At 35.4% G+C, this 14,077-nt stretch overlaps 2 protein-coding genes across 9 annotated transcripts; both read left to right on the forward strand.

Moving 5' to 3' along the window:
- The first annotated feature begins 579 nt into the window (after positions 1–579).
- On the forward strand, positions 580–8,681 carry LOC111010425 (PPR superfamily protein). Of its 7 annotated transcripts, none has more exons than XM_022283842.2 (7): positions 580–4,067; positions 4,179–4,337; positions 4,466–4,531; positions 5,606–5,926; positions 6,203–6,293; positions 7,250–7,742; positions 8,257–8,681. In XM_022283842.2, exon 1 carries the CDS (start codon positions 722–724, stop codon positions 3,989–3,991), a length of 3,270 nt encoding a protein of 1,089 aa, XP_022139534.1. In that variant the 5' UTR covers positions 580–721; the 3' UTR covers positions 3,992–4,067; positions 4,179–4,337; positions 4,466–4,531; positions 5,606–5,926; positions 6,203–6,293; positions 7,250–7,742; positions 8,257–8,681. The 7 variants fall into 7 exon arrangements, 6 of the variants coding, with proteins under 6 accessions (XP_022139534.1, XP_087976025.1, XP_022139535.1 ...); XM_088119899.1 differs by having other exon boundaries at positions 6,215–6,293; XM_022283845.2 differs by lacking the exon at positions 6,203–6,293 and having other exon boundaries at positions 753–893; positions 1,027–4,067.
- A 1,506-nt stretch (positions 8,682–10,187) lies between these two features.
- On the forward strand, positions 10,188–12,823 carry LOC111010366 (uncharacterized). 2 transcript variants are annotated; one of them, XM_022283740.2, is made up of 3 exons: positions 10,188–10,367; positions 11,551–11,618; positions 11,708–12,823. In XM_022283740.2, the coding sequence occupies exons 1-3, from the start codon at positions 10,190–10,192 to the stop codon at positions 12,554–12,556; spliced, it is 1,095 nt and encodes a 364-aa protein (XP_022139432.2). In that variant the 5' UTR covers positions 10,188–10,189; the 3' UTR covers positions 12,557–12,823. The 2 variants fall into 2 exon arrangements, with proteins under 2 accessions (XP_022139432.2, XP_022139431.2); XM_022283739.2 differs by lacking the exon at positions 10,188–10,367 and adding an exon at positions 10,383–10,454.
- Positions 12,824–14,077: the final 1,254 nt, after the last annotated feature.

Below are 14,077 nucleotides of genomic sequence, written 5' to 3' on the forward strand. Positions count from 1 at the left end.
CGGAGGATACTGGAAACCCATGAATATTGATAAGACGTTTCTTAAATTCAATAATTTATTAGTTCAAACTACTTTTTCTTGTTTTTAGAAGAGGTTCTCTTTATGAGTTCAACAACTTATTAGTCCAAGAATTTATTGGTATATAATTTGTTTTTAAAGTTCCGAGACTTATTGAAACACAATATTGAAATTTTAAAGAAAAAACTTAGAACTTAACCAATTTAATATCAAAATATAGAAACTAAATATATATCAATGCATTCAAATTATTTTTATACAATCCACTAACATAAAGTTTTGGATCTATCATTTATAATTGTAATATTTGAGACAACAATCATGATGTGATCTAGTAGTTAATAAGTGACAATGTAAATAATAAAGTGCTCAGAAGAAATGGGTTCAAACCTTGATGCAGGATCAAACGGTTGTCCTATAAGATTATCAAAGCGCTGACCGGGATACCTGGAAAAAAAAATTGTAATATTATCTTGGCATGAAAAGAAAAAGGAAATTAAAAATAAATGATTGGAAAGCGAAGTTCTCGGTGTCAAGAACAGAAAAAGCAACCGAAGAAGTGAAGACATTCTCATTTCTCCAGAGAAATTGGGGGCGTGGCAAACTCTATTTAATCTCATTCTCTCACAAATGCTTCCGTGTAAATTTCCCAATTCCTTTTCACTCTACATCGATTCAATTTCGTAGCAAACAGGTTCCGATAATGGAGAAGAGCATTTACACAATCCTCACTGTTGGTCGCTGGGAGTCACTGAACCACATGGACTATAAGCTGGCTTCTCTCAGACCAATTCATGGAGTTCTAGCCTTGAAATTCCTCAAGTGGGTCATCAAGCAGCCTGGTTTGGAACCCAATCACCGCACTCATATACTAGGTATTACCACTCATATACTTGTTCGAGCTAGGTTGTACGACTATGCTAAATCAATTCTGAAACATCTAACACAGAAAAATCATGGGTCGAACTTTCTTTTTGGTGTTCTTATGGATACATACCCTCTTTGCAGTTCAAACCCAGCAGTTTTTGACCTTTTAATTAGAGTTTATTTGCGGCAGGGAATGATTGGGGAGGCTGTAAGTACTTTTTCTTCCATGCTCATTCGTGGGTTTAAGCCATCTGTTTATACTTGTAACATGATCATGGCTTCCATGGTGAAGGACTGTAGAGCTCACTTGGTTTGGTCTTTTTTTAAGGAAATGCGTACCAGTGGAGTTTGTCCAAATGTTTCTAGTTTTAATATACTTATGAATGTTCTATGTGCGCAAGGGAAGCTTAAGAAAGCTGTTAATGTCTTGGGAATGATGGAGAAGAATGGTTATGTTCCTACCGTAGTTAGTTATAATACCTTGCTTAGTTGGTGCTGTAAGATGCGTAGATTTAAATCTGCACTTAAGCTGATTCATCATATGGGATGCAAGGGAATTCAAGCAGATGTTTGTACTTACAACATGCTTATTGATAGTTTGTGCAGAAACAACAGAAGTGCACAAGGCTATTTAGTTTTGAAGAAAATGAGGAATAAGATGATAACTCCAAATGAAGTCTCTTACAATACTTTGATTAATGGCTTTGTAAAGGAGGGAAAGATTGGGGTTGCTACTCGGGTTTTCAATGAGATGACAGAGCTCAATCTTTCACCAAACCTCATAACTTACAATATTTTAATTAATGGACACTGCATCATTGACAATTTTAAAGAAGCTTTGAGGCTCTTGGATGTGATGGAAGCAAATGATGTGAGGCCTGATGAAGTTACTATGGGAGCTTTTTTAAATGGACTGTACAAGCGAGCTAAGTTTGACGTAGCCAGAAATATTTTTGAGAGATTCAGAATCAATAAAACATCTCTTAATTATATTACATACACAGTGATGATTGATGGGTTATGCCGAAATGGGTTTCTTGACGAAGCCTTTCAATTACTAAGTAAGATGTGTAAGGATCGTGGTAATCCTGATATTATAACATTTTCAGTGCTTATAAATGGATTCTGCAAAGCTAGGAACATTAAGAAGGCAAAGGAGATTATGTCTAAAATGTATAGAGCAGGGCTTGTCCCAAACAATGTTATTTTCTCTACATTAATATATAACTCTTGCAAGGCTGGAAATGTTTCTGAAGCAATGAAGTTTTATTCTGCTATGAATTTGAGTGGACAAAGTGCTGACAATTTCTCATGTAATTCATTGGTTGCTTCTCTTTGTGAAAATGGAAAACTAGTTGAAGCAGAGGAATTTTTGCATCACATGAGTAGGATTGGTCTTGTTCCTAATTCTGTTACATTTGATTGTCTCATAAATGGATATGCAAATGTAGGAGATGGATTAAAGGCGTTTTCAATGTTTGATGAAATGCTTAGTTCAGGTCATCACCCTAGTCCTTTCACCTATGGCAGTCTATTGAAAGCACTATGCAGGGGAGGGAATTTTCGGGAAGCAAAACAACTAATGAAGAAACTCCATTACATTCCGTTGGCTGTAGATACTATATCATACAACACATTAATTGTTGGGATAAGTAAGTCAGGAAATTTGCTCGAAGCAATTCTCCTATTAGATGAGATGGTTCAGAATAATGTTCTACCGGATAGTTATACATACACTAGTCTTCTGGCTGGTTTGATTAGGGAAGGAAAATTGGTTGGTGCCATCATGTTCTTGGGAAGACTCATGCAAAAAGGGGTTCTAACATTGGATTCAATTGTGTACACCTGTTTGATTGATGGCCTTTTCAAGGCTGGTCATTCAAAGGCTGCACTATATCTTTTTAAGGAAATGGAGGGGAAAGGCCTCTTATTAGATTCAATTGCGCTTAATTCAATTATAGATGGATATTCAAGGAAGGGAAAAATGTTTAATGCAAATTTTCTCGTTTCAACTATGAGAAACAAAAATGTAAACCCTAACTTGGCTACATTTAATATATTATTACGCGGGTATGCTAGAGGACAGAATATAATGACTTGCTTTATGTTATATAAACAAATGAGGAGAAGTGGCTTTTTACCTAACAGATTAACTTACCATTATCTTATTCTTGGACTTTGCAACCATGGTATGTTGGAACTTGGAATTAAGATGTTGAAAATGTTAATTGCAGAAGGTTCTACCATTGATGACTTGACATTTAATATGCTCATTAGGAAGTGTTGTGAAATGAATGAGCTGGATAAATTCATTGATTTAATTAATAACATGAAAGTCTTCAGAGTTTCTCTTGATGAGGGCACGCAAAAGGCCATTATTGATGGACTTATTAGAAGGATGATTTCCCAAGATTCTTATGTTATTATTCTTGAAATGTTGGAGAAGGGTTTTGTCCTTACGCTTAGACAATATTGCACTATTATGAAAGGTATGTGTCGAGTGGGTAATATACAGGGGGTATTTGAGCTAAAAGATAAGATGGTGGCGCTTGGGGTTAGCTCGGATGATGTTGCAGAGTGTGCTATGGTTAGAGGGCTTGCACATTGTGGGAAAATTGATGAGGCAATGTGGATTCTCCAAAGCATGCTTAGGATGCACAAAATCCCAACTACTAGCACGTTTACAACTCTGATGCACGGCTTCTGCAAAAAAGGCAATTTTAAAGAGGCACAAAATTTGAAGAGCCTTATGGAGCATTGTAATGTGAAGCTCGATGTAATTGCTTACAATGTTCTCATTTCTGAGTATTGTGCTAATGGTGATGTTATAGCTGCACTTGATCTTTATGAAGAGATGAAACAGAAAGGTCTCTGGCCAAACATGACCACCTACAGAGTTCTAGTTGCTGCTATTAGTAGTATTGAACCGCATGTTTCTATTGGTGAAGTACTTCTCAAGGACTTGAATGAAAGAGGATTAGTGCCTGGGTATTTGGATGAGAAGTCCCAAAAATCATGCAGGAACTATGTAGTTGCCATGGAAAAACTGAATTCCTTGAGGTTCAATCAAGAAAATAAAGCAAAAAACAAGCAGGAATACCATTGATTTGATTGTGAACACAAGGGAAAATATGTTTCTTGATGGGAGGGACTAGTATATCTTGCCAAGTTGTTAATCTCAGGTTTGGCTTGCATTATGCTCTTTAATTTTTGAGATTTTTGTAACCTTTTTGTATTTTTTGCAAAAGAATTATCTTAATCCCTGTACTTGAATTTCTTTTCATTTTCTCCAGGCATATTGCGTTCATGAGCATTCTTGGTTAACATGGAATTTGTACAATCCTCCTGCTTTTAATGGGAATATGCATAAGAGGAAAGGGATTAATGATCCAAATATGACAGAGCATCAGCTGACATTAGCTGCCAAAGTCCCTTTCAATTTTACCCTCAATGTAATCATTCTTCTCATTCGATGTACTTTATGTTCCTTTAATATATTTTTTTTGAGGTTTGTGCTACAGTTTCTGCCTTCTACCCCAACCTTTTGCACTTTTTCTTTATTTTTATTCTTTTTTAGCAGATCATTCTCACCAATGAGCACAGAATTGTCAACAAAGAAGCACAGTGGTGTATTTCAACATTATGGGTACATGATTTTTCTCTTTATAAGATCATTTTTTTGTGCTTTTGTGCAAAATATCTTGCTTTTGTGTAACAATATTTTAAAGAAGCCTAACTGTTCTAGTTTGATGCAATTTAAAGCGTCTGAAGGATTGACTATTGAAGACAAACATAGTTCTCACCTTGTATACAAAATCAATAAAAATAAACTACAAAGTCACAATGCAAACACAAAACCAGTCATCACTAAAATAGGTTCTCAACATCTTTTCATCATCAGACTCAGCATCACATTTTTTTACTATCATTAGACTTATAGTCTTCCGTGTTTTCCATCAGTAGATTTATAACCTTCCCTATTTTTCTCTTTAGTATAGCACTTTCATGTTGCCCTACATCTATAGAAGAGGGAGAGGGTGTTTCTGGTAAGAAAGTTGAACAAAGGATAACCAAAAACTTCTTGAAATTTTCCTCTACTTAATCTAATCATAGTTCATTTTAAAAACATGTTGCAGCTCTCTATCTCCTTTATGTAAATCTTATTCCCCTAGTCTGATTTGCTCGAATTGGAATGTTTTTATGGCAGTATTTTAAGTTTTTAGTTTACTTTATGTTTCATTTCAATTTTCACTCTTTCGAGAGTTTGTATCCTTGAACATTTTTGTTTCTTTTCATTATCTTAATGAGAAGTTCGTATCTTGTTCAAGAAAAAAAAATGTTGCACCTAAGCGACAAGTGCACGCACAACAAGGCGAGGTGTCTAACTTAGCTTAATTATGAAGGGTATTTAAGCACACACTTTTGGAGTTGTTTAATACAATGATTTAGGTGTACTTAAGTTCGAATAATTAGAATTGAATTAGTAAGCACCTTCGTGTTATTCTCAAGTATATTGATCTATAATTAGTGAAATTCTGGTATATTAATAGACATATCACTTGCGTTCATTGAAAAGGTACCTATGGGAGGATGCAATGATAATCATTCTTGTTTTTGAGGTTGATACTGAGTAAATAATGGACCAATTTCTGGGTGGATGATTTAATTACCTGCTTTTGTTATTTATAATGTTTTGTTCTCTGCATACTTGTTTTTGAAGGGATGGACGTAGGTTGGGAAGTGAGATGATGATGGTTAGTCTGCTTGTGCTTTTTGCTAAAAGCTTAGCTTAAAAGTTTAACCAGCTTTGTGGCTGAGAATTTGATTGCTTTCTGGAATGATATTTTTGGAGAAACCCCTGCTGCAGTTGGTAAAATGGTATGAGAAACTTTTGCAGTTCGACTCTTGTTTCCTATTTGTATAAGGGAGCGCAAAGGAGATGGTTTGGGATAGAGAGGAGTGGTCTTCATGACAATTGGAATGATGCAGATGGATAATATTGGCCTTAAGCTAACTGCTGTGTGGATGATATGCTGTGCTGGTAAGTTGTCAAGTGTTAATTCTATTGAGTTGTTGATCTTGTGTTTCTCACAATGCTTGATAAAATTTTCAAGTTAATGAAGGAAGAAATGTTTTGAATTTGAAGCTTTTATGTGATTTTGGTAATGCTAGCCATGTTTGCTGGTAAAAACAAAATTATCCCATACCCTGTTAGTCGGTTTTATCGTGCCCCAGAAATGAGTAAGCTTTTTTAGTCCTTTTTTTTTTTTTTTCATCCAATGGATATCTGGTATGTGAGTTGCTGCTGGTTTGTTAGAGCTTGTTACAGGAAAAGTTATTTTTAACAAGGACCTGGAAATTGGATCAATTATTAGGGGATCTCCATCTCCTGCTGAAGATCCAAAGATGTAAGCCAATTTTAAGCGTGTTATGGACAAAATTTTTGTGTTGGGTCCAGATTCCAGAACCAGAAAAACGATGACAATATCACAAGCTAGTATTTTTTCATTTTTCCGAGATGAAAGCTTGATTTCTAAAAGAAACTTTGTATATCTTAGTTATTTTCTTTGAAAGTGGATTGTTAAATGAGTGTAGTGATTTGTTCTCTTGCAAGCATTTCCAATTCCATATAATTATTGCACGGTTTTCTGCCTTTTTTTTCGTTCTTTTTTTTTTATTACATATTTTTCTTAGAAAATGCAATGATTCAAATTTGTGAAAATATCAAGGATAACTTTCCAGTTTCTTTTGTGTTGGACTCCTGGATGACAAATATTTGTCGTATGCACAATCTTTTGAAGATAATGAAACCGTTAGACTAGCAGAGCTCCTTTATGTTTTCTGCATCTGTTTTTGAAGGGATGGACCTAGGTTAGGAAGTGAGATGATGATGGTAATTCTGCCTGAGCTTTTCATAGGGTGTAATGTAGGGTCCGTTTGGTAACGTTTCCGTTTTTTGTTTCTTGTTTTCAATTTTTTTTTTAAGGAATTTAAGCATTTCGCAACTAACTATGTTTCTTATTTCTTCTTTTTTAGAACATGTATAGAAATTTTGGAAACCACCAAAACAAGTTTATTCTTTCTTGTTCCTATTTTCCATTTGTTCCAAAACATAAATAAAAAGATTGTTTTGTTATACTTGAATTTAATAGATGTTGAGACCATGCAATTCATTTTTCTTTATTAAAAATAAAAAAACAGTAACAAGAAACGAGAACATTATCAAACGAGCCTGTAATGTTTACTAAAAGCTGGCCTTGTTAGCTCGAGGCATAGGATTTGATTTCTTTTTCTTCTCCTTCCTTTTTACATTTTCCATTTACTTTCTCTTATGTGATCTTGTTTCTTGGTGCATGACTAACAGGATCTGTCGAGGTCAATTGAGGCTATTGGGGTTGCAAAATGCCTTGCCATGAAGGAAGCAGCCCTGGAACTCGGAAAGAGCAAGAAAAGAAAATTTGAGAGCATTATGATGAACCGGAGGGGAAGAAGAAATTAAAAGGAGAGAAATGAAAGGAGGGTGACATGGGCCCTTAAGGAGCAAGAGCTTGGAGTCTCTTGGTCATACTGGTTTAGAGGTCTTAAGTCCGAACCTTCTGGTGAACTTAATATAAAAACCCTTGAGGTTTCCCAAGTTCGGGTACTCCTTGGTATAGAGGAGCAAAGATCTAACTTCTAATTATAAAAGAAAGAAATAAGGTGATATGGCAACGAAGAAGCGAGAGAATGAATGAAAAATAATGTATGCGTCTTGAAGAAGTTGGGAGACGTGGTGGGGAGTGATGATTCTGATAAAAGAGAACATGGAAGTGAAAACAGAGGACTCACAAAGTGAATATTGCCCAGAGGCAGAACAGGTATTTGCTTTGCTTTTCTGAGTGCATATTTCCTTAATTTACCCATGTGATTCATTTACACAACACGGTAGACACTTTACAAGTTCAGGGTCTTCCAAATTCTTAAGATATTGAATTCTATTCTAGCATCTGATCTTACTACTTAGAAAATTTGTAGGATATTAAATACTAGGTAGGAGGTTGCTGTAATTTGAACCAATTTTCTCTAAGCCTTTTGCTTAGTCTTTATTGTCTACTAGGCTAATCCATGATGATTGAAACTCTCACTATAATAATTTGGACACTAATTGTTAGTTGACCCTTTATAAACAATGTCAGTTTATTAGAATGATATCGGTTTTATAAATAGGTGCTTGACTTTCAGAAAATTGGATATCATTAGAAGGTAGAAATTAATGTCAGAATTGTCATTTTAGGATAATTTAATAAAAACGTTTTATCAGCAATGTAAAAATGCCCGTGGAAACAACAAACCAAGGCTCTTCCGAGTTCTAACTTGACCAACACTCTCCAGATTCCTTAGGCTTTTGATCTGCCATTCTCTCGATTATGGCCACAATTCGCATCAAGTTGTTGCAGCAGGCTCGGGTGGCTCCATCCGCTGTTGATCTGGTCTCTGATGAGTGATGACAACCGCTCTGTGGCAGCTGACTCATGGTCATCAGAGTGAGTATGGTAGCACCCTCGAGGACGACCACCGTAATGCCGATGCTGCTGTGGCTCCTTCCAGCGGCAATGCGCGTGCTGCATCTGATTATATGTCTAGCTCAGTTTCTTCTTTCGAATTATCTGAAAAAGTTGAAACTCGGTTCTTTTAAGACATTGGAAGTTTGAAGAAATCTCTGGATTAATTTTTCTCTGGGGTTTTATTTAAAGCATTCAACGACCTTGTTGTTCACGTTGATTTCTGGAATAAACTAATATGGGTTGGTTGGACTTGATGCTTCCTCAATTCTTTTCACGTATGTGGTACTTCCATGACATAACATTTTTTTAATAACTCAGAATCGATGTCGTATGGTTTCGCATCCCTACAATCGAGGGTGTCGATGATCATCCAATACTATAACTGACGTTGTAGGACTCGTCCCTGAAGAGGAATGTCCCGACTATGTGCTCGTAGGGTTCGAACTAGGGAGGGGACATCCCCATTCGGCCACAAGCCTACTGTGTCACCATCGCGTGTGGTTGTATTGTTCTACTTGTGATTTTTTTGCGTCTTTTATTTGATAATTATTTTGTTGTATTAGTAAAAATCAATCTAAGCTTGGTTTAACGGGTTAAAACACCTATCTTCGACTAAGAAGTCGTGAGTTCGAATCTCATCTCCATATGTTATTATATTTTGAAAAAACTTCATTCATTTGAAAACTCGCTCGCTTGGAATAGTAGATGAATAACTCGATCAATTCTCTACCTCTTCGTTCTTACTGTACCGTACAACATTATATCTTATTTAAAAAGTATAAAATACTCTTCTTTATTGATTTAAATGTATTTTATGGTTTTTCATTTTAGATTTTTTACTTTTAAAATGTTGGTTTTGGTTATTGTACTTTTAAAAAGTGACTATTTTGATACCTAATTTTTTTTAATCTCATTTTTTTCTATCATAACTTTAATACGATATTACACTAGATATATTTTTTCAAATATAACTATGACTTTATATTAAAAGGTTTTGGGTAGAATTTGTGTTAAAATTTTGTAAATAGAGACCAAAATAATTATTTTTTAATAGTACAAAGACCAAAACAAATATTCTTAAAAGTATCTGGACTATAATAAACCAAAGTTGGGAGTACATCATCCAAAATGAACATTTAAGGGAAAAATACATTTTTGATTCCTGAGATTTGAGTTTCAAAATAGACATTTTTTATCCCTAAAGTTTGAAAAATAGTTCTGACGTTGACTGTTAGTGGCTTTCCATCCATCTTTTCTTCCTCTCTCTTTCTTTTTCTCTTTCTCTCTCATCTCCAACCAACAACCGTCAACCATTTTTCGTTTTTAGGTCCAATACATACGTGAGGGTTAGGGTTATTGATAATTTTTTTTTGTTTCTCTAAAACAAGGAAAAAATTATTATATGAAACTTTTGGTACAGGAGAATTTAATTTTTTTAATAACATTTTTGGTGCCTCCGTTCGCCATCAATGGCAGGCGATAGGTAAAGATAAAAATGTTCGGTCGGAGATGAAAGAGAAAGAGAAAGAGAGAGGAGGAAAACAGGGATGAAAAGCCACTGACGATCAACTAACGGTCAAGGACCATTTAGAACTATTTTTCAAACTTTTAAGAACTAAATAGACACCTACATTAAACTTATATTCATTTTAAAATTTCATGGACTAAATAGACACCTTCCTCGTACTTGAGTGACAAAAGTGTACTTTTAGCTTTATATTTTTAACATAAGAAAAATAAAATAAAAATAAAAAGAAATAATGGCACATCAATCCATGAGAGAGAAACCAGTCAGGCGGTTTCACCCGGTGGCTGCACTCACTGGCGCTTCAATGGCCGCCGCTTCGGAGCCCCAAATTGCAGTCTTCATGGACACTGATTTCGGCACCCGCCTGGCCGTAGCCGTGCCGCCGGGCATCGCCGCCGGAGCTTTAAAGAGTGAGCCAAAATACAAATCAAACTTTTTTCACTACACTTCCTTTTTTCTTTTTCATCTCCGTTTAGAAATCGCTCGTTTGTTTATGGGTTCGTCTCTCTCTCTCTCTCTCTCGGGTAGATTGGTGAATCTGTTTGGGCATTTTGACTATTTGTTTTTCTGGGTTTTAGAAAATGCTGTTATGTTTCTGTTCATGCTTTGTTCAGATTCTGGGTTCCTCTCCATTTTTCTGCAGTTATGAGTTCTGATAAGAGTTGCGCTGGTCCTACATTTTGTCTGTTCATTATGATTGTTTGAAGAATCGTTGAAATAAGTTGAAAGAATTGAATGATTCACTTTCTCTTTTGCTCTGTGCTTGAAGATGTGATTTCTAAGTGTCTCTGTTTTTTTTTTTTGGCTCCTTATGTGTTGGGTTTTTCATTCTTGTATTTCTCTGGTGTTTTTATTCATGTTTTGCAACGTAAGTTGGCTTTTTCTTCAGGGAAAAAAATAAAAAGAAAATAATTCTAAGAGATGACTCATGATTTTAACAAAGGTAGGCGTATGAAGTTTGGAGTTGAGAAGATTGGGTTTGTGTTGTAAATCTATATTTAGATTGTAAGAAGTAATGAGTTATGGAAACCAGGGTTTGTATAATACGTGCTTGGTTTGTGAGTTTATGATTTGTTAAAGTTAGTATGTAGCATTCTGAGATAAGTTATGGTCCTCTGGCATGCTTGTTTCTTTGCTATTTTGTGATTATTTAGCTCGAGAGGAATGTCAGCTTTTTGAGACGTTGAGAGATGTTGGGAAGAGGTGCGGGATATTATTAGGTTTAATACCTCTTTGTGGGCTTTGATATCAAACCGTTTTGTAATTATCAGATAGGTTTTATTCTTTTGCATTGGAGTCTATTTATGCCTAGGTAGTTCTGGGACTACTTTTTGTGGGGCGGTTTTATGTGTGAACTTGTACTTTTCTTTCATGTTTCCCAGGAAAGCTTGGTTTGTACTTTGAGTTAAAGTTTAACCTTCAAGTCAAACGCCCTCTAAATGATTTAGCGTCGTTTCTAAGTGCTTGGACTCTCACTTGATTTCTAGAGCTAAATGTTTTATGCCATGCCACCACCTTATATGCAAAGTTATGTGCATAATAATGTCTATAATGTTCTTATTTTTTGGCCTTGTAATTGCAACATTTTTCCAGGGGAAGTTGAGAGAGTACATTTTAACTGTTTCCCAAATATAGGAGAGATCAAGGTGGATGGATTCATGGTGTGTTTGTAGATTGTTTTCATTTCTCGTCATGTTTCAGCATCAGGTTTCAGATCTTGTTCTAACTGGAACCGTTTCCTTTCCATTAGGTGAAGCAAAACTCGAACTTCTACCATTTGACCGACACGGTGCTTATGAAACTCACTTCCCAGGTGGATGGAGTGCAGTTTCTCCATGTCAAAGCACAGCCTTTGTTTAACGAGCACCATTTACCCGAAAATGCTGATTGTTTCCCTAATCTAAACGACTCTACTCACTCTTTGGAGAGACAAAGCTGTCCAAGAGGCGTCTGCGAGAGTAAAATCAGAGCCGGTGGCAAGAAGCGTCGAAGAAAAAGATTCAGACCGATAAATTACTTATCAAGACTAGTCTGCAGAAGCATCTTACCTTGGAATACAAGGAGAAAAAGGAAGAGAACTAGCAAAAACCAGGTTTTCGAGTATGTGGGAAAGAACTCCAATATGAAGGATCTCATCAAAGATGCAGAAAATCGTGATGGCTCGATTTATATGTCGTCTTACCATTGTATGCCAAATGATGAAGCTGGGACAGCCAGTGAGTTATCATCTGAAGTCATGTCTGTTTCAAGTATCATAAATAGATACTTTCCGAGCCATGACGAAGTGAGCAGCATCCTGAATCGATCGAGCTGTGGCATTACTCGAAGTCAGCCAGAAGAGTATTTGAAGAAGAAGAAGAAGAATATTGATAGAGGCTCAAGCTTGTTGCCTTTGAAATTGCCACTTAAAGCAGGTTCTCAAAAGCCAGAGAGATGTAAGCTTGGGAAAAGGCTGGTGATGGCTTCATATAATCTTGGGATTTCTCCCAATAGGGAGAGACCTGAAATTTCACTCTGCAATTCCAAAGGTCAACAGTTTCAAGAACTCATGTCTTTGGCTAGAAGTTCTTGTTTTGAGATACTTGACAGTGATGACTGAAATCAAACTTCATTCCTTGGATTGGATGAAGCTTCTTTTGTGGGTGTAAAAAGACGAGTCGGGGCGGGTCGGGGTGGTTTGACTTTTAGCTGAAACATTTTCTTAGAACTGTACTAACCACTAAATTGACTGAGATCGAACCAAACTAATCGAAACCAACAAAATCTATTTATATAGAACTAAACTGACTATGATCCAATTGATTTTTGTTGGTTCCCTTTGTATGTATATATTTTTTTTACTTCAAATTACACCCTTACAATGAGGTAAAAAAAGAATATTTTACTCGGTTTTGACTTAAATGGAGTTGTTAATTTTTGTAAACTCAATTAGATTTTTATTTGTTCTTCTATTTAGTTTTAGCTTGTTTTTATGTTCCTATGAATTTATATTTGTAAGGTTTTCACAATTATAATGTATTTATCCCCCTCTCCTTGAAAATAGCAAAAAATTAATAGTTAATTACAAATATAGTAGTCATGAAAGAACTTTGGCACGATGGTTCAAAAACGAAGCGAGTGATTCTTTGAGTCGGTTTGGATTTCCAATGCCTTGGGAAAGAGGTCTTTGAGTCAGTTTGGATTTCCAATGCCTTGGGAAAGAGGTCGATCTCGATGACAACACTTTTTTCTTCTCTTCCTTTCCGGGGAATCTTCTCTTATGGCCTTCACCTCCCACCCGACCCAGAAATCGAATCCAGCCTCCTTCTAATCCATTAAATATATCAATGATATATTTCTATTAATTATATTAATAATATACTATATTTAAAATAAAGTATATTATTGATATATTTAGTGTTACTGAGTATATCAACTATATCAAAGATATATTTTATATTTAATATATCAATTATATATAACGAATATTTTTAATATCAATTATATAATTAATATACTTGTTCGTAAAATGAGGTATAGTAAGAAATCTACAATATTATTTAAACCAAAATTTTCAACTTGAAAAAGATTTATCAGTCATATATCTACTATGAAGTATATCGTTCGTATATTTTGTGTGACTTATATACTTGAGTTACATTAGTTATAAATTTTATATTTGGTATATTAATTATATAACTGATATACTTAATATGAAGTATATAAGTAATGAGGAGAAAATTGGAATAACAATTTTTTTTCTTGAGTCAGAGTAAAGATAGCGCATAGCTTTGGTGATCATCACAAAGTTGTCCAACTGATCCCATTTTTTGAGAGACTGACTTTAGGAACCAACATAGCATCATTGAGATGAAGAACATTGCCTGAACGAAATGATAAAGAAAGAGATCGTACCAATGTCTGAAATAGAGAGTGGGGTGTGGTCACCAGTGAAGACGACACTTTTACCTTGGTACGGCGAGGATGAGACAAATGTTGTCGGATTGCTCGTCATATGATGGGCAGCCCCAGTGTAAATGTAAAAAAACCATTGAGAATGGCGCTTGGAAGATGAATGCATAATACCAATTGTTTGATGCGAAGCAAAACTCTGAGTTGTAACGCTGTGGACATACGATAG

Source organism: Momordica charantia, assembly GCF_013281855.1.
Source record: "Momordica charantia cultivar OHB3-1 chromosome 11 unlocalized genomic scaffold, Mcharantia_2.0 BLBB01000011.1, whole genome shotgun sequence".
NCBI lineage: Eukaryota > Viridiplantae > Streptophyta > Magnoliopsida > Cucurbitales > Cucurbitaceae > Momordica > Momordica charantia.